This window comes from Globicephala melas, chromosome 6, assembly GCF_963455315.2.
Source record: "Globicephala melas chromosome 6, mGloMel1.2, whole genome shotgun sequence".
Classification (NCBI taxonomy): domain Eukaryota; kingdom Metazoa; phylum Chordata; class Mammalia; order Artiodactyla; family Delphinidae; genus Globicephala; species Globicephala melas.
In genome coordinates, this window is record NC_083319.1 from 99,559,392 (window position 1) to 99,578,371 (window position 18,980).

At 39.4% G+C, this 18,980-nt stretch overlaps 1 protein-coding gene across 2 annotated transcripts in view; it reads left to right on the forward strand.

The window, feature by feature from the left end:
- The window catches only part of PIWIL2 (piwi like RNA-mediated gene silencing 2), an 86,828-nt gene that overhangs the window by 36,266 nt on the left and 31,582 nt on the right, over positions 1-18,980 (forward strand). For both annotated transcript variants that reach the window (XM_030832594.2, XM_030832595.2), the window contains exons 10-15: positions 9,776-9,964; positions 10,541-10,625; positions 11,321-11,410; positions 12,898-13,038; positions 15,490-15,603; positions 17,080-17,268. In XM_030832594.2, coding sequence (XP_030688454.1) covers positions 9,776-9,964; positions 10,541-10,625; positions 11,321-11,410; positions 12,898-13,038; positions 15,490-15,603; positions 17,080-17,268 — 808 coding nt within the window. The remainder of the gene's footprint in view (positions 1-9,775; positions 9,965-10,540; positions 10,626-11,320; positions 11,411-12,897; positions 13,039-15,489; positions 15,604-17,079; positions 17,269-18,980) is intronic.

Here is an 18,980-nt window from a genome sequence, read left to right on the forward strand (position 1 = left end):
TATCTTGTAGACAGCATATATCTGGATTTTGGGCTTTTCATCCAGTCTGACAATCTCTGCTTTTGGATTGGCCTATTTAATACTTTTTGTTTGTTTGTTTTTGCGGTACGCGGGCCTCTCACTGTTGTGGCCTCTCCCGTTGCGGAGCACAGGCTCCGGACGCGCAGGCTCAGCAGCCATGGCTCACGGGCCCAGCCGCCCCGCAGCATGTGGGATCCTCCCGGACCGGGGCACGAACTTGTGTCTCCTGCATCGGCAGGCGGACTCCCAACCACTGCGCCACCAGGGAAGCTCTATTTAATACTTTTTAAAAATTTTATTTATTTATTTATTCATTTATTTATGACTGCCTTGGGTCTTGGTTGCTGCGCATGGGCTCTCTCTAGTTGTGGCGAGCAGGGGCTACTCTTCGATGTGGTGTGTGGGTTTCTCATTGCGGTGGCTTCTCTTGTTGTGGAGCACGGGCTCTAGGTGCGTGGGCTTCAGTAGTTGTGGCACGTAGGCTCAGTAGTTGTGGCTCATGGGCTCTAGAGCGCAGGCTCAGTAGTTGTGGCGCACGGGCTTAGTTGTTCCGTGGCGTGTTGGATTTTCCTGGGCCAGGGTTCTTACCCGTGTCCACTGCATTGGCAGGCAGATTCTTAACCACTGTGCCATCAGGAAAGCCCTGATTAATACCTTTATATTAAACATTAGTATTTACATTGTTGGCTGTATGTCTGTCATTTGCTATTTGTTTTCTGTATGTCTCCTGTCTTTTTTCCCCTTTATTCCTTCTTTATTGCCTTCTTCTGTGTTAAATATTTTTTAGTGTACCATTTAAATTCCTCTGTTGATTGTGTGTGTGTGTTTGTTCTAAGGACTTCAGTAAGTATCTTACACGTATCATAGTCTATTTTACATTAATACATAATTCTAGTAAAACAGAAATTTGGCTCCAGTATAGTTCCATATTTCTCCCCTCTTTATGCATACACACACACACACACACATAGTATATATGTTATAAACCCAACAGTACAGTATTTTAGTTATTGCTTTAAACAATCAATATAAACAGTCTTATGATTTTTTTAAGAAATGAAGAAAAAATATATTCATATATAGTCTTTTTATATTTACCTACATATATATCATTTCCAGTATTCTTCCTTCCTGTGGATCCAGGTTGCCATCTGGTATTGCTTTCTTTTAGCCTGAGGGACTTCCTTTAGTATTTCCTGTAGAGCAGGTCTTCCAGCAATATGTTCTCTTAGTTTTTGTTTACCTGGGAATGATTTTATGTCGCCTTCATTTTTTTTAAACAGCTTTATTGAGATTGAACTATATACCATACAGTTCATTCATTTAAAGGATACCATTAATGGCTTTTAGTATATTCATTATGCATCCATCACCACAGTCAATTTTAGAATATTTCCATTACCCCCAGAAGAAACCCTACACCCCTTAGCCATTACCCACCCCTACTCCCTATCAAATTTCCCTCCCCAGTTCTAGGCAACCAATAACCTATTTTCTATATCTATAGATTTACCTGTTCTGGACATTTCATATAGGAATCATACAGTATATGGTCCTTTGTGACTTCATTTTCATCTTTGAAAAACAATTTCGGGAATTCCCTGGAGGTCCAGTGGTTAGGACTCCATGCTCTCACTGCTGAGGGCCCAGGTTCGATCCCTAGTCAGGGAACTAAAATCCCGTAAGCCACAAGGCGTGGTCAAAAAAAAAAAAAACGGATATAGATTTTTCTGTTAGACATTTTTTTTTTCCTGCCCTTTTCTGCCCTTTGAACATGTCATTACACTGCCTTCTGGCCTCCATTGTTTCAGATGAGAAGTAGGTTTATCTGTTTATTTATTTATTTTTGGGTGTGTTGTGTCTTCATTGCTGTGCGGGGGCTTCTCGTTGCAGTGGCTTCTCTTGCTGCGGAGCATGGGCTCTAGGGGCGCAGGCTTCAGTAGTTGTGGCACGTGGGCTGGGCTCAGTAGTTGTGGCTCACGGACTCTATAGCTCAGGCTCAGTAGTTGTGGCGCATGGGTTTAGTTGCTCCACGGCATGTGGGATATTCCTGGACCAGGGCTCGAGCCCGTATCCCCTATGTAGGCAGGTGGATTCTTAACCACCGCGCCACCAGGGAAACCCGAGAAGTAGGTTTTTAACCATATTGTTGTTCTCCAGTATATGATGCGTCATTTTTCTCTTGCTGCTATCAATATTTTTCTCTTTCGCTTTGGATTTTGGTCCATGATGTGTCTAGGTGTGGTTCTCATTGCGTTTATCATACTTAAGATTCATCGAGATTATGGATTTATAAGTAATTTCTTTAATCAAATTTGGGAAGTTTTAGGCCACTGTTTCTTTTAATATTTTTCTTTCCTCTCTTGTCTGCCTTCTGGGACTCTCAGTATATTTATGTTGTCACTCTTTATATTGTCTCATAGGATTTTGTGTCATTTGTCTTTAATATCTTTCTCTTCTTTGCATTGAGTACTTTCTATTGATCTGTCTTTATGTTGTTGGCTATTTATTCTGCCATTTCAAATCTGCTGGTGAGTTCATCTTATCAATTTTTCTTTTTTGTTGTTGTTGTTTTTTTGTTTGTTTTTGTTTTAGTTTTGCGGTACGCGGGCCTCTTACTGTCGTGGCCTCTCCCGTTGCGGAGCACAGGCTCCGGACGTGCAGGCTCAGCGGCCATGGCTCACGGGCCCAGCCGCTCTGCGGCATGTGGGATCTTCCCGGACCGGGGCATGAACCCGTGTCCCCTGCATTGGCAGGCGGACTCTCAACCACTGCGCCACCAGGGAAGCCCCAATTTTTCATTTTGATTGTATTTTCCAACTTTATAGTTTCTTCTTCCCTGCCCCCTCCCTCTCCCCCTCCTCCTCCTTCTCCCCTTTCTCCCCCCACCTTCCCCTCCTCCTCCTCCTGTTTTTTTTTTTTTTTTCAGTTTCTATTTCTCTATCGAGATGTGCCCTATTTGGCAATTTGTCATCATATTTTCCTTTAGTTATTTGAAGATGCTTATAATAGCTGCTTTGAATTCTTTGTGTGCAAAGTCCAACATGTAAACCCTCTTGAATAAGTTTCTGTTGACTGCTTTTTTTTCATGATTATTGGCCATGCTTTCCTGTTTCTTTGCACATTTAATAATTTGTAATTGAAAAGTAAACATTTCAGATAACATATTGTAGCAAATCTGGATCCTGTTTTATTTTTCTGAGTTTTGAAAAATTATGACTTGTTCCTACTTAAACTGTGGACTCTGTATCCTCTGTGGAGTGCTGCTGCTGATGTTTCTGCTCAATTTTTCTATTCTTATCTGATATTTTAGCCTAGCTTCCTTGGGATCACACCTTTGTATAGTTTAGAGGCTCAGGCAATAATTTGAGTAGAGGTTGTACCTTATAGGTTGAACCCATAAGGCTTTCATTCTCTGCTGATGAATCTATGTGTGGGTTGAAAAGCTCAATCAAAGTTACGGGTAGTTCTCACATGTGTCATGGCTTTCACTTTTAGCAAGTCTTTCCTGGCTTTCTCCTGAGCATATGTAAGTTTCCTAGTCAGCCAAAGATGTGTGGTGAGCTTATCTTAAACCTTTCTATTGCCCTCTGATTTCCAGAATCTATTTGTTAAATTTCTAGCTACTCTGCTCCTTGTACTTGGGGTACAACCTTGGACTAGCAAAACTTTGGTTTTACCCATTACCATAGGTAGCTGGCTTGCTATCCATTTCCACTCCATCCTCAGGTTGTATTTTCCCACTCTGGCAGGTAAAACTGCCCTTTCTCAGTGACTGAAAGGGTGGGATAGAAAAGATGGGGACCATCCCAGGAAAGGTCACAAATTCCTGCTGTTCTTACCAGAAACTTTAGGTGTTGTTTAAAATAAAAAAAATGCTTCTCAATTTGTTGTCTGCCTTTGGTTGATTTCCAGTGTGTTAAAATGGTTGTTTTTAACAATTTTGTCTAGTTTTATACTTGATTTTTATAGAAAGGAATTGCTGACATCTTCATACTGCTGTAATAAGAGGTCCTTTTTTTAATTTCATTTTTTGTTATTGAGGTATAATTAATATGCCATAAAATTAGCCACTTTTAAAATTCACTGGCTTTTAGTATATACACAAATCACTGTATGTAAAAAATGGTGAAAGCTAAATAAGGTTACTATCTTATTCTAGAACATTTTCATCACAACCCACAAAAGAAACCCCTTACTTATTACCCCTTTTTATATTTGAAATGTAAATTTTTTCAGAACTTTCAGATTCAGGTTCCTTTACATTAATTTGCCAGCCATTTTTTGAGCTCTTTCAGCTGGACCCAACTCTTTCTTCAGCTTTTAAAAATTTTTCTTTGTTTCCCTTCTGTAAATTATTTTGTATTTATCTTTTATCCCTTGGACTTGTCTTCTGTGTCTGGATATCCTTCATTTTATCATACTCATCTCTTTATTTCCTCAGAGTGCTAAAACAATTTCTTTCTTTTTTCATGGAAAGGCATTTTATTTTAAATATAGCAGGGTGTACATGTCAATCCCAAACTCCCAATCTATTCCTTCCTCACAACCGTCCACCCTGATAGCCATAAATTTGTTCTCTAAGTCTGTGAGTCTGATTCTGTTTTGTAAATCAGTTCATTTGTATCATTTGTTTTTAGATTCTGCATATAAGCGGTATCTTACATTTGTCTTTCTGTCGGACTTCACTTAAGTATGATAATCTTCAGGTCCATACATGTTGCTATAAATGACATTATTTCATTCTTTTTAATGGCTGAATAATATTCCATTGTATATATGTACCACATCTTCTTTATCCATTTATCTGTCGATGGACATTTAGGTTGCTTAAAACAACTTCTTAAGACCAATTTTTAATTCATAAATTTGATTTTCTAGGCCAAGATTCGCTGCCTCTGTTACCTTTGCTAAAATTTCTAATGGTTGGCACTCTTGCTTTATTTATTTTTTATAAATTTATTTATTTTGGCTGCATTGGGTCTTCATTGCTGTGCGTGGGCTTTCTCTAGTTGCGTCGAGCAGGGGCTACTCTTCGTTGCAGTGCACAGGCTTCTCATTGTGGTGGCTTCTCGTTGCGGAGCACAAGCTCTAGGCATGCGGACTTCAGTAGTTGTGGCATACAGGCTCAGTAGTTGTGGCTCGTGGGCTGTAGAGCGCAGACTCAGTAGTTGTGGCGCACGGGCTTAGTTGCTCCGCGGCATGTGGGATCTTCCTGGACCAGGGCTCGAACCTGGGTCCCCTGCATTGGCAGGTGGTTTCTTAACCACCGCACCACCAGGGAAGCCGCGCTTTATTTTTCATTAAAGCAGTCTCTACTGCTTTCAAATTATTGTCCTTTCATAAATTCAGTAGTCTTTTGAATATCATTAAAAATAAGAATTACTGTTAAAATATTTTTTATTTTATAGATGCTTTTTTCTTTTCTAGAATTAGAAAACTTAGTGTTGAGTTTATTTTTCCCTCTTTCCAGTGTTTGTATTTATGTTTTAATTATTATTTTTAATTTATTTTTTTGTTTCTTTTTGCTTCATATTTTTTATGTTTAAAAGACTTTAGGGCTTCACTGGTGGTGCAGTGGTTGAGGGTCTGCCTGCTGATGCAGGGGACACGGGTTCGTGCCCCGGTCCGGGAAGATCCCACATGCCGTGGAGCAGCTGGGCCCGTGAGCCATGGCTGCTGAGCCTGCGCGTCCGGAGCCAGTGCTCCGCAACGGGAGAGGCCACAACAGTGAGAGGCCCGCATACTGCAAAAAAAAAAAAAAAAGACTTTAGTTATGAAAAATTTTAAACATTTTCAAAAATAGAGAGAATAGGATAATAAACCGCCTCATTCTTATTTTATATAATCAATAATTATTAATTCATGAGCAACCTGTTTCATGCGGTCTTCTACCACTTTTTCCCACTAAACTTAATTATTTTGAAGCAAATCCTGGACATCTTATTTCTTTCAGAGATATTTCAGTATTTATCTCCTAAATTGACTCTCTCTTTAAAACATAACCATAATGTCATTATTACACCTAAATTTTAAATTTCTTATGATCATTATTATATTGGTCTATCCATAGATTCTTCCTGTACCAGATTCTCTTCATAAATCAAAACCAAAACTGGCAAATGTCAGTTCTTTGAGATCTAAAACAATTTGTTTAAAAGTAGTCCTTTGTTTTAAGAACCTTATGTATTTGTATTTACATGGAAGACTATCTAAACTATATTAAGTTAAAAATCAAGTTGCAAAACACTGTATCTGATATGATTATACACTTTAGGGGGAAATTATTAGTATTCACAAATTTAAGAAAAGCTGAGGAAAAGTGGGTCTCTCACGAATGGAGTACAAACCATGTTCAATTTCTGTTCTTTTATAGTAACACTTTTATTTTATAAGCAACATGTAACACTTTTAAAGCAAAACCATAGTAAAGATTAAAGAAAAACAATGATCCCTTAAAAGTTGGGCAAAAGATATGCACTGACATTTTACCAAAGAGCTGATTTGTAAGGTAAATAGGTACATGGAAAGGTGTTCAACATCATTAGCCATTAGGGAAATGCAAATTATAACTACAGTGAGATACCAGTATACATCTATTAGAGTAACTAAAATAAAAACTAGTGAAAATACCAAATACTGGTAAGGATGTAGAGAAACTGTCCCTCGCTTACTTGTGTGTGGGAATGTAAAATGGTTCAGCTATGCCAGAGAGTTTTTTGGCAGTTTCTTATAAAGCTAAGCATATACTTATAAAACTAAGCATGCACTTAACCATACGACCCCACAGTCACACACTTGGGGCATTTTTCCCAGAAAAATGAAAATTTAAGTTCGCACAAAAACTGATACACAGATAGATGTTCATAGCAGCTTTTATTTGTAATAGCAAAAAAGTGGAAACAACCAAAATGGCCTTCAGCAGGTTAATGGTTAAACTCTAGTACCTCCATACAGTGGAGTACTACTCAGCATTAAAAACAAATGTGCTATTGATACAACAACCTGGATGGATCCTCGGGCATTACGCTTAGTGGAAAATGTCAGTCTCAAAAGGTTGCATAATAAAGTTCCATTTATATGGCATTCTCAAAATGACAGAACTATAGTAGAAAACAGATCTGTGGCTTCTGGGGCACAGGGAAGGGGAAGGAGTGTGACCGTGATGGGATAGCATGAGATAGTTCCCTTTATGATGATATGGAACAGTTCTGTGACTGTGATGGTAGCTACACAAACCTATAAATGAGATAAAATTGCATAGAACCACACACACACACTCACACACACACACACACACACAGTCAATGTGTGCAAGAAATGGTGAAGACGGAATAAGGTCTGCAGTTCAGTTAATGATATCGTAACCAGTGCCAATTCCACACATGAAGTTCTCTGTACGAATCCTTTGATTTTATAATTATTTGAAAGTAAGAAAATTTTTTAAAAAGATAATTTTTAATGCCATTAGGCTTTCATTACAAGAATCTTAAAGTTCTAATCTTATATTTATTTATTTTTTTAAAAAATTTATTTATTTATTTTTGGCTACGTTAGGTCTTTGTTGCTGTGTGTGGGCTTTCTCTGGTTGCGGCGAGTGGGGGCTACTCTTTGTTGCGGTGCGCAGGCTTCTCATTGCAGTGGCTTCTCTTGTTGCGGAGCACGGGCTCTAGGTGCTCGGGCTTCAGTAGTTGTGGCACGCAGGCTCAGTAGTTGTGGCTTGTGGGCTCTAGAGTACAGGCTCAGTCGTTGTGACACATGGGCTTAGTTGCTCCGTGTCATGTGGGATCTTCCCAGACCAGGGCTCGAACCCGTGTGGATTCTTAACCACTGCGCCACCAGGGAAGTCCAGTTCTAACCTTTTAATCTAGTGATTTCACTTATGGGAAATCTGTCTCAAAGAAGCAATTTTAAGTATAGAAGAATCTTTATAAAAGACGTTCATCCAGAATTATTTGTTAAGAGTGAAACAATAGAACTATTATTTAAAAAGTAAAACCAGTGAATTAATGTATCCTCCACTTAGTGAAATAGTATTATGGAACCATTAACATAGTTGAAGGTTTTGATTTAAAATACTTTTAATTAATTTTTCTACAATGTTGCATGCATTTAATAGACAATAGTGAGTTAGACAAGCATAAAATGTATTGATGACTAAAACTGTGCAAATAGGAAGCAATAATTCATGAAACTATCTGAGATAAAATCTCTAACCTTATTTCAAAACAACTTTATGTTCTAAGTGCTTTATATGTATAAAGTCATGGAGTTCTCTCAGCAACACTGTGAGTTAGGTGGTTTTTTCTGACTCTACTTTCACACAAGGAAACTGAGGCACAAGGAGGTTAAGTAACTTGCTCAGGGTCTCACATGCTGCTAAGTGGCAGAGCCAAGATTTGAACCCAGGCTTTGGCTCCAGGGTCTGTAGTCAGTGTTGAACTGTTTCAAGTTTCTGATGGTTTTTCATCACTTACTGCAGCAAGTTCTGCAGGATACTAATTGCCTACAATGGTAATAGATGTTCAGTGAGGGAAAAGGGAAGGAAGAGTCTGCGGTTCAATAAATTTGTAGGTAAATGAAACTAAATATGTTTCTCTTTTTTATCAGCCTGATGTGGTAATGTATGTTGTGAACCTCTAAGAAGGGATTATATTATGCAGAATGGACTCAACTTTTTTGATTGTAGAACCTTTTTCACCCCCCTCAGGACCTCTCAAGGGACCAATGTTCCTGAGGAATGTACCGTAGTTGACACTGGCCCATAGAAGAGTCCATGCTCTGACCCACAAAGGAATTCATATCTGGTCCCTGTCTGTCTTCAGCCTACACTGACCGTCTTCTGACCCTTTTTCACCTCCTTGCTCGCCCCAGTCCCAGATCCCTGATTGTCCCCTGCATACCTATGCTTCTGCCTAGGGTGTTACTTACTGGCTGCCGTGGTGTCTCTGCCTGGCAGGTTGCTCCTTCAAGTATCACCTGCCTCTGTAAACTTTCCTTGACTCCCTGTGCATGCTCAGACATGCTTTCTGTGAGTTTCTGTTGTTACCTTGTTCATGGCACTGTTATAGAGGTTGGCTCGAGAGTACATTTGTCTGTGGTGAGTCTTTTCATCTCTTCATATTTAGCATCTTCACCAGTGGTGTCTTCTGATAGGTAGTTGTAATTTCTTCCTTCAGCTAGAAAGGGCAAATATAGTTTAAAGAATGTTTTATTGTTCTTCTGTAGACTATCTCCTAATAATGATACAAATTATTTTGATGATTAGTGTACCTTATTTTAAGGAATACAGTGAATTTTGTCAATTTATAGTTGCTGTTTTCAATTTCATTTTTATCCTTTCACTTTTTTTTTTTTTTTTTTTTTTGTGGTACACGGACCTCTCACTGTTGTGGCCTCTCCCGTTGCGGAGCACAGGCTCTGGACGCGCAGGCTCAGCGGCCATGGCTCACGGGCCCAGCCGCTCCGCTGCATGTGGGATCTTCCCGGACCGGGGCATGAACCCGTGTCCCCTGCATCAGCAGGCGGCCTCTCAATCACTGCGCCACCAGGGAAGCCCTATCCTTTCACTTTTTTGGGTAATGTTAAAAAGGGAAGAGATGAGGGTCCTATCTCTTAAAAGAGACAGCTGGAAACTTTTGGTGCTGCATAGTTGCGATTGTAACTCTAAAGTACTTATTTGCATCCCCTGTGCCTTTCATGCTGCTCTGTGTATACTGCATATGATCCAAAGGTCTTTTGTCTCTTTCCAAAGGCATGCCATGTACCAAGAGCACAAAGAAGACTTCCAGGACGAGTGCACTAAGCTTCTGGTTGGCAGTATTGTCATAACTCGATACAACAATCGTACCTATCGTGTTGATGATGTGGATTGGAATAAGACTCCAAAAGATAGCTTCACGACGTCTGATGGGAAGGAGATTACATTCTTGGAATACTACAGGTAGAGGGAAGAGACTGGGCTTGGGCCTGCGGGTTGGGGCCGTAGTCTCCTGTTCTGTAGGAGGAGTGGCACACAGCAGGACACTCCAAAAATAATTGGATTGGTAATGCACCCAAGATTGATGAGCTCATTTGTGGGATTTGACCTGAATTTGCTACCCTTACAGTTTTACTTCTTTCAGTACTTTTTGGAAGTTATTTCATAAGTTAATCTCAGGGCTTCGAATTGTGTTTCCTTTGCTGTTTTGGTTACAAGTCTGTTTGGAGAGATTAAATTCAAGTCATTAATCATTTGACTATCATTTTGCCTTTCTAGTTACCTAAGTCCTTGAACCTGATACAGTTTTTAAACAAATTCTTTCCTGGACTGTTATCCTATTTCCCCTCTATTTAATTGCAATGTTAAGTTGAGCCTGCTTTTTCCAGTTATGTGTATGCTATGGTGAGTTTCTGATGGATCCTTGACAAGGGTATAATGCAGATTGTGTACCTCAGTCCTGGTTAACACTTTGACTGTGATGCCATAAGAGTGGTGATGCTGCTTCTGAATTTTTCCCCTGCCTCTGTTCGGCTCTAGCAAAAACTATGGGATCACAATAAAGGAAAAGGACCAGCCACTGCTGATCCACAGGCCCAGTGAGCGACAGAATAACCAAGGGATGGTGAGTTGGAGGTGGGGTTCAGGGTGTCAGGCCTATGCTTCCATCTAAGTTCTCCACCCATCAGCCCTGGGAGCCATGGGACCCATGATTACAGTGGAGCTATGATTACAGTGTGGTTGGGGAAAGCTGTGTAGGGTTTTGTCTCTCTCCTCTAGCCAGAGTTGCTTTTGCAGTCTCCTTAGTGAGGAACTAAACATCCATAGAGCGAGTTAGGTTAAGGAATAAGGAGAGTTTAGTGCTAAAGAAGATGAAAACACTGGGTCCATTAGGGAAGTTACAGGCATTTTAATAGAACTGGGAGCCAGGGAAAAGTGCCTTGGTACCTGACTCCTCTGTCTTCAGAGTAGAGAATGAAGATCAATAGGTTAAGATGAGACAGAGGCACCAGCTTGATAGGAGGTATTGTCTCAGCTTATCTGGAGGCCGAAGTGGAACAAAACTTTTTCTAGTTTTTTCTCTCCTTTTGACAATTTGAATATTTTTCTCTTTACCTAATACAACAGGCTATCATGATTTGAGGGAGAAAAGGGTAAAACACTTGTAGTGTTTCCTGCCCTCTTCTCTGGGGTTTTGTGTTCCTTAGTGTGCCAGTGGTACACCTGCAAGACCAACTCTGGGCCTGGGAGCTCTTGTACTGGTCAGGGGAAGAAGATTCTCTTTTACTGCCTTGCTTTCCCTCTGTTCTCTCCTCGAAGCTGCTAAGAGGCGAAATCCTGCTGCTGCCTGAGCTTTCCTTCATGACTGGAATCCCTGAGAAGATGAAGAAGGACTTTAGAGCCATGAAGGTGAGACATGCCTGCTTTGAACCGAAGACCTTTTTGATAGCAGATATAGCTAGAACTGGGCCAGGTTTGCACATCACCTGGGCAGGTTCATTTTTCCTCTATATAAAGCATAATCTGTGTCCCTTCCCACACACTGTGAAAAAGCCAATCAGAACTTTCTTTGGAATGTTGTTACAATAGTAGAACGACTGGATTATAAAGTAAAAGGAAACAAATAGTTCTGGCATCACCCTCACCAATCAGATGGATGACTGTAAGCTGGTCATATGACCATAAATGAGGTTCTTTGAGAGCACTGAATTTTTTTAACATTTCTGTAAGCCTTCAGTTTATTTGAAGGGAGGAGGAGATAATGTAGCAAAAAGTCAACAAGTGAGAGGATGAAATTAAAGGATAGAAGTTTACACTGTGGGGCTCGGGGTGTCCTGGAAGTCTCATGTTGGGCACAGTCTTGTAGGAAATAGCTGGGAGGCAGAGATGTCTGCAGCAGTGTGGGTCTAGACCTCAAGGGCTTCACCTCCACACTGTCTGCTTGGGGCTTTCCACCCTCACACTGCTCTGCTGCCTCTCTCTCAGTCCTTGTCTGTCCTAGTTTTAGAACCCCGGCCCTGTCTCAGATGCCACGTATTGTTTTTAGTAACATCATAAAGAGCTAAAATGAATTTCTGTAAGAGACGTCTTTCATGTTTACCTTCTGATACTTCTGCTTTTAGTATGTAGGTCAAGGCTCCTTCCTTACAGCTCTCAGTAACGTAATGATTTTATGATCTATGGGGTTACCTGTATAGCCCCATAGACTCAATGCCCTAATGACTGCTACACAGGGAGCAACAGCTGCACAGTTCATTAGTCCCAGAAGAATGAAGAAAGAACTCACTTACGTGATTCAGAATCTTCATACACACCTATTAGATATTCATTCAAGAATAAATATTTAGAAAACACCTATTATGGGCCACACACTGGATCTAACAAGTGTCTTATGGTGACATTAAGTGGCTAGTATCATGTGACATAAAGTATAAGACTGGATGTGTTTTTCCATTCCATTATGTTGGCCTGCATGCCTGGCATAGGGCATTCCCCCCCGCCCCCAGATATTAAATAGATGTAATCAAGCCCCCTTACATGGCTTTGAGAAAAAGAATAAGATTTAGATGTCATAAGAAAAAAACAGTGACAATTTTAAATACTTACTTTTAAGTATGTATGTATATGTATAACTGAATCACTTTGCCGTACAGCAGAAATTAACACATTATAAATCAACTGTATTTCAATAAAAAAAACCCCAGTGGTTAACATTTTAACCTCATACTTCATTCACATTCATGAGATATTTATTAAAGTCCTTGGAGATATTTTTAAATTTCTATAGATTTCAATGGGAAGGAGGTTTTCTATGGAAATTTGTTATACATTAGGGTTTATTTAACCTCATACTGGAGAAGGTAATAACTTAGTATCTCCATTTTGATTCTATTTAGGATTTGACCCAGCAGATCAACCTGAGCCCCAAACAGCACCATAATGCTTTGAAATGCTTGCTACAGAGAATTTCAAAAAATGAGACAGCCAACAGTGAACTGACACGTTGGGGACTCTGTCTGCAGAAGGATGTACATAAGGTAAACCAGAAAATACGATGGTAGGAAACAGCATTAACCAAAGATTTTAGAGCTTTGTGAGACTAGGTGATAACTTCCTATCTTGTCTTTATTTTGCAGTTTTTGCTTTATAATTACACTTTTTTTTTTTGGTCCTAGTCATAATACTTGAATTTCCTTGACTTAATTTGCTAGTATCTCTTACAGATTTTTTGTATTTCCCAGGATCTGAGCTGTTAATTTCAGTCGAGCAAAAGGAATATTGACTTAAAATTTACCTCATTTTTAGTTTTCCAAAACAAATTATTCTTAAAGTTCTCTATGTCTTTTTCCATTTTTCCCCCTACGTTTTTCTTTATCTTTCCCAGTCATTAACTTGTGTTTCTTTGAATATACTACTCTCATTCTTTCCGTAGGCATAAAGTCTCAGACTTGAACATTTTAATTTTCGCATGGCCCTTTCTGCCTGCAATTTGCCTGAGTCCATTCTGTTGTATTTTGTGCAGCGTGAGCCATAGTGCAGAGGCAGCATGAGGTGGTGGTGAAGTCCTTGGCTTTGAATCTCAGTTCTACCACTTGCCATCTTAGTTACTTGGAACAAATTGCTTAGTATCTCTTATTTTCTTTATCTGTGAAATAAAGATAATGATTGAGTTAAAGGAACTAAATGGTAAAATCTTCAGCATACTATCTGACACTAGCAAGTGCTCAGTAAATATTAGCTTTTATTACTTTTAATTTTCTTTCTAGGTTATACCAAAATAATTAATTTTATCTTTTCTCTAGTTCTCTTGCACTCTGAATTGACTCCTTGTTAAAAACTGTTTCTTTTTTCTTTTCTTTTTTTTTAATAAAAGTAATGGAAAGTCAATAAAGAATATGTGGGTACTGTGTAGAAAATGTAAAGAAGGAAATAAAAACATCAGTAGTTTCATCACCCAAAGATAATATCTTAGTGATTTATTTTAGACACATAAAAGATGATATTATTTTCAATATATTTTGTTTCCCTAAACTTTTTTTCTGTGAGGATGAATCTTTTCTTAAAAAATTGTGCTTATAACTGTATATGGTTTTGCATCTTCTTTTTCATTTATTATTATATCTTGAACATGTGTTCATGTTATTAAATATTATTTGAAGAGGCAGAAAAGCCAGAGAAGAGAAAAGTTTATCCACAATCATGCTGTATCAGAATAAACACTGTTAACATTTTGGTATATATCCTTCAGTGTTTTTTGTCTGTGTGTATGTATATGCACACAATCACATGCAGCATGTTTTCAGATGGTTTCCTTTTTTTTTTTACTCAGTTTATTTAGAACTTTTTTCCATGTCATTTAATATTTTTCTAAATATTTTAATGGCTAACAGATATTCATTTTATTAATAATTTCCTATTCTTTTACATGCAAATTGAATTTAGTATTTTCCTGTTATAAATAGTGAATCTGTGAACATCCTTATAACTAAATCTTTGCACATGATGTTTATTTTCATAGTCAGATTTATGGAAGTGTAATTGTTAGGTCAGAGGACATTTATGTTTTTAGTACTTTTTATTACATATTACCAACTGCCTTGTAGAAAGGTTCAGTTTTTTACTTTCATAAGCAAAGGTGAACATTCTTGCTAATACAGGTATTGTTATTCTTTGTGTTAAACTTTTATAATATTAAGAAAATCATTAAAATTTTTTTTGATTATAGGTAAAATAAGTATTTTGTTACATTTTTAAGAAAGCAAGGAGTAGAGCTCATAAAAAGTAAAAATCCTACATAATTACATATTCCCCCAGAGATAGTCATTACTAAATGTGGACTCATTCAGTTTTTATAATGCATACATTACTATTTATTTTTTGCAGAAACAGGATTATATTAAATGCACTTAGAAAGTTATTTTAATAATTGCAAATATCCATCATATTGATATGTCATCAACTTAGTTATCCTCTTACTTTTGGATATTTAGATCTAATTGATTCATTATTATTAACTTTAATTTGGTCTTTCATTATATTTATGCTTTTTTTCCTGCTTTTCTTTTGTATAAAGTATAATAGTAGTTTATGTTCAGCCTTATTAAGAAATATTCTCTAATTTTCTACTTAAATTTTTCCCTTAAAATATTCTTAAAGATTATTTTCCTGTTCACCTTGTATTTATAGGCATTTTACATGAATTCCCTGGTTCTAAAGAGACAGTGTTTTCTGATTCCTTTCTTGTGGACCATGTTGGAAGCTTCAATAATTAAAGAGCAGCGCCTATCAAAATTCACCTGTATGTGTGTCCAGAGTTGTATTGACGTGGACTCTTAACTGCTAACAGTTGCATTTTTCTACCATTTTCAGAAGTTATGACAGGGACAGGTCTATATGGTAGAGTTGACCAGGCCCCAGAACAGTATCAGCGTTTTCCTAAATAGTGTTTACAGATGGTTCATGTCATAGGCACTTTATTTTCTGTTTAGATTGAAGGACGTGTTCTGCCAATGGAAAGAATTAACTTAAGGAATACGTCATTTATCACATCTCAGGAACTAAACTGGATTAAGGAAGTAACCAGAGACCTTTCCATCTTAACTGTAAGTGACTTGTGAGGTGGTAAAGAGAGTTCCAGTATTCCTAGAGGTGTGGAAATTAGGAAGCAGGAATTATTTAGTGTCCTCTTTTTGAGAGGAAGTACCAACTGAATTCCCATCCTGAATTATTTACGAAACAGAGGTCCTTTGAACAAGAGCGAGTTGATGAGTTGGTAGAGGGAACCCCTTTGCTTGACCACAGACTTAGGACAAGGAAATAAACTGCCGTGGTAATTCATTCAGTGCCAGCCTATTACCCACTCTCTCTTTGTTCTTCCTTCTTCTTTTCTCTTTCCTTCCTCTTTTTCCCTAGGGTTTCCATGAAAGAAATAAAATTAAAACAGTTCCCACCAAGGCAACCAAAGAACAAAATGGTATTTTTTTTTTTTTTCTTTGAGGTATGCGGGCCTCTCACTGCCATGGCCTCTCCCGTTGCGGAGCACAGGCTCCGGACGCGCAGGGTCAGCGGCCATGGCCCATGGGCCTAGCCGCTCTGTGGCATGTGGGATCCTCCCGGACCGGGGCGTGAACCCGTGTCCCCTGCATCGGCAAGCGGGCTCTCAACCACTGCGCCACCAGGGAAGCCCAGTATATAATTTTTTTGTTTTGTTTTGTTTTGTTTTTTTTGTTTGTTTGTTTTTTGTTTTTTCTTTTTGCGGTACGCGGGCCTGTCACTGTTGTGGCCTCTCCCGTCGCGGAGCACAGGCTCCAGACGCGCAGGCTCAGCAGCCATGGCTCACGGGCCCAGCCGCTCCGCGGCACGCGGGATCCTCCCAGACCGGGACACGAACCCGCGTCCCCTGCATCGGCAGGCGGACTCCCAACCACTGCGCCACCAGGGAAGCCCTATAATTATTTTTAAATGTTTTTGGCTCACCTGGTCTCTATGGCCGTGCATAAAGTACACACATTTGTTTCTAAAACTTTTTTTTTGAAATATATTTAAAGAAAAAGTACACTTATGTATATAACTTGATGAATTTTCACAAGTTAAATCTGTGTAATCAACACTGAGGGTTAAGAAACAGAACTTTACCAGTGCCTCAGAAGCCCCACCCCCATGCTCCTAATTACTACCTACCTGGCACCCTTACCCAACCCAAGAATGACCACTATTCTGACCTCTAACGGCATTGATTTTTTTCAGCTGTGTTTGTACTTAATATATACATGAAACCATACTGTATATATTCTGTCATGTCTGGCTTCATTTCTTCAGCCTTGTTTGGTAAGTTTCTCCATACTGTTAGGTATAGTTACAGATCTTCTATTCTCATTGCTGTGTAATATTCCATTGTGAGACTGTGCCACAATTTACTTATCACACACATCTGCATTAGTAATCAGCATTAGATAAGACAGGACTCAAGCAGAGAGAGTGAAAAGCAATTTGTTCTTTAGAATAACATCTCCTGATATGAAGTTGGGGTGTTGGGGAAGTTGTGGGAAGTACTAAAAATAGCTTGTTGTTGCTCCTAGGTCCCCATGCATTTCTGGGCGCTGTTTTACCCAAAGAGAGCAATGGATCAAGCCCGAGAACTGGTGAAGATGTTAGAGAAGGTAGCTGGCCCCATTGGCATACGCATGAGCCCGCCAGCCTGGGTGGAACTGAAGGATGATCGCATAGAGACCTATGTCAGAACCATTCAATCCATGCTGGGAGCTGAGGTAATAAATTAATTTGAGTAAATTTTTAGGATGTCCATTCTGAAATAGTTGAATACTTGATTTTTTTTTTTTTTTTTGCCATACGTGGGCCTCTCACCATTGTGGCCTCTCCTGTTGCGGAGCACAGGCTCCGGACGCACAGGCTCAGCGGCCGTGGCTCACGGGCCCAGCCGCTCCGTGGCACGTGGGACCCTCCCAGACCGGGGCACGAACCCATGTCTTCTGCATCGGCGGGCGGACTGTCAACCACTGCGCCACCGGGGAAGCCCTTGAATACTTGATTTTAAATTATCTTGGTTATTGATCTGCTGTTGATGATATCCAGGAATCTGTATCTTACTCATGTGCACGTGAAATACTGAATTAACAAAGTAATCGTTATGCCCTTTGGTTGGTTTCGCTTCTCTCCTCCTTTGTTGGCACTCTCACTCACTCCAGCGTTCTGTTCCTCACGTAATTGGCTGAGATAATAGCTGACTTAACTTCAATTTTTTATCTATATAGAATATGTTGTGCTCAGAAAGCAATTTCCTGGGCCAGGTGCCATCTTGCACGATTCAGTACTGAGCTGTCACAGTCTGGTTTGATTCAAGATTCACATTGCTCCAATGATGAACTTGGCAGTGGGCCCATCAGCTTGGTCCAGATAGCCGAACGGGACTACTGGAGCTGAGTAGGTCATAGTGTTCACAACTCAGTAGTTCAGGCCTGCAGTTCTTATCTGTTCGTACATAAAACAGAGGAAGAAGATTAAGGAGGGAAAAAAAGCAGACCAAAAGTTTTTGGAAATAACTAGTCCTTGAATTGAAGAGTCAGTTCTTGTGAGATCAATACTAGAATTGATATTCTAGTATTGACTAGAATACTAGTCAGTCATGACTTTTTTCTCTGTTCATCCACCGCTCTGGGTGTGTCATCTGTAGCAGCACACTCATGTTCTCTCTTTCTTTGTACTTTCTTCCTGACTTCCCATGCCTTCTTACTCTGCCATGGCCTCCCCCGGGCCTGATCATTGATAAATTCTGCCCTGCTTTCAAAAGAAAAACCCAGCTGAGCACCTCAGCTCCCCCATCTCACGACTTGGCCTCTTTTATGTATGAGAGTGCACTGCCAACAGTCTTCATGTAGCATGGATATGAGTGTCATTCATAATGTTGACTCCTATTGGTCTTGCTGTCTCTCTGCCATCTCTAGGGCATTCTGTTTTATTATTCTCTTTGTTTCAGGGTCATAAACTCAGATGTCTGTGGGAGTGAAGTGGGCCAGGAGGGGACTCTAGGGAACTAAAGAGAGTAAACCCCATGACTGCAGATAACAGCCCAGCATTGTCAAATTGATTTTTAGTTTGTTTATTTTTCAATAGAAGCCAAAAGTCTAGATTTGCATATGTGTACACCTACCTATGTTTAAATGTTAATTTTAAAAAGACTTGTGAATCATTATAGGAACTAAAAAACCACATCTGTTTCCTAGATCCAGCCCACAGGCTCCCAGCATGCAGCCCATGTTCTGCGTGGCTTCGGAAGTTCTTTGATCTGATTGCTGGAACATGTGTCCTCTGAGAAGTCTTCATTTAAAATTAATCTTGATTTGGAATAGTATACTGTTGATTTCTGTTTCTGTCATAAAGCGTTGGCAACTTCATTTCACTTGTGTGCTACTTTACTTTATTCAGATTTTGAAGGATCCTCTGTTCTTAATGTCAGATCTCT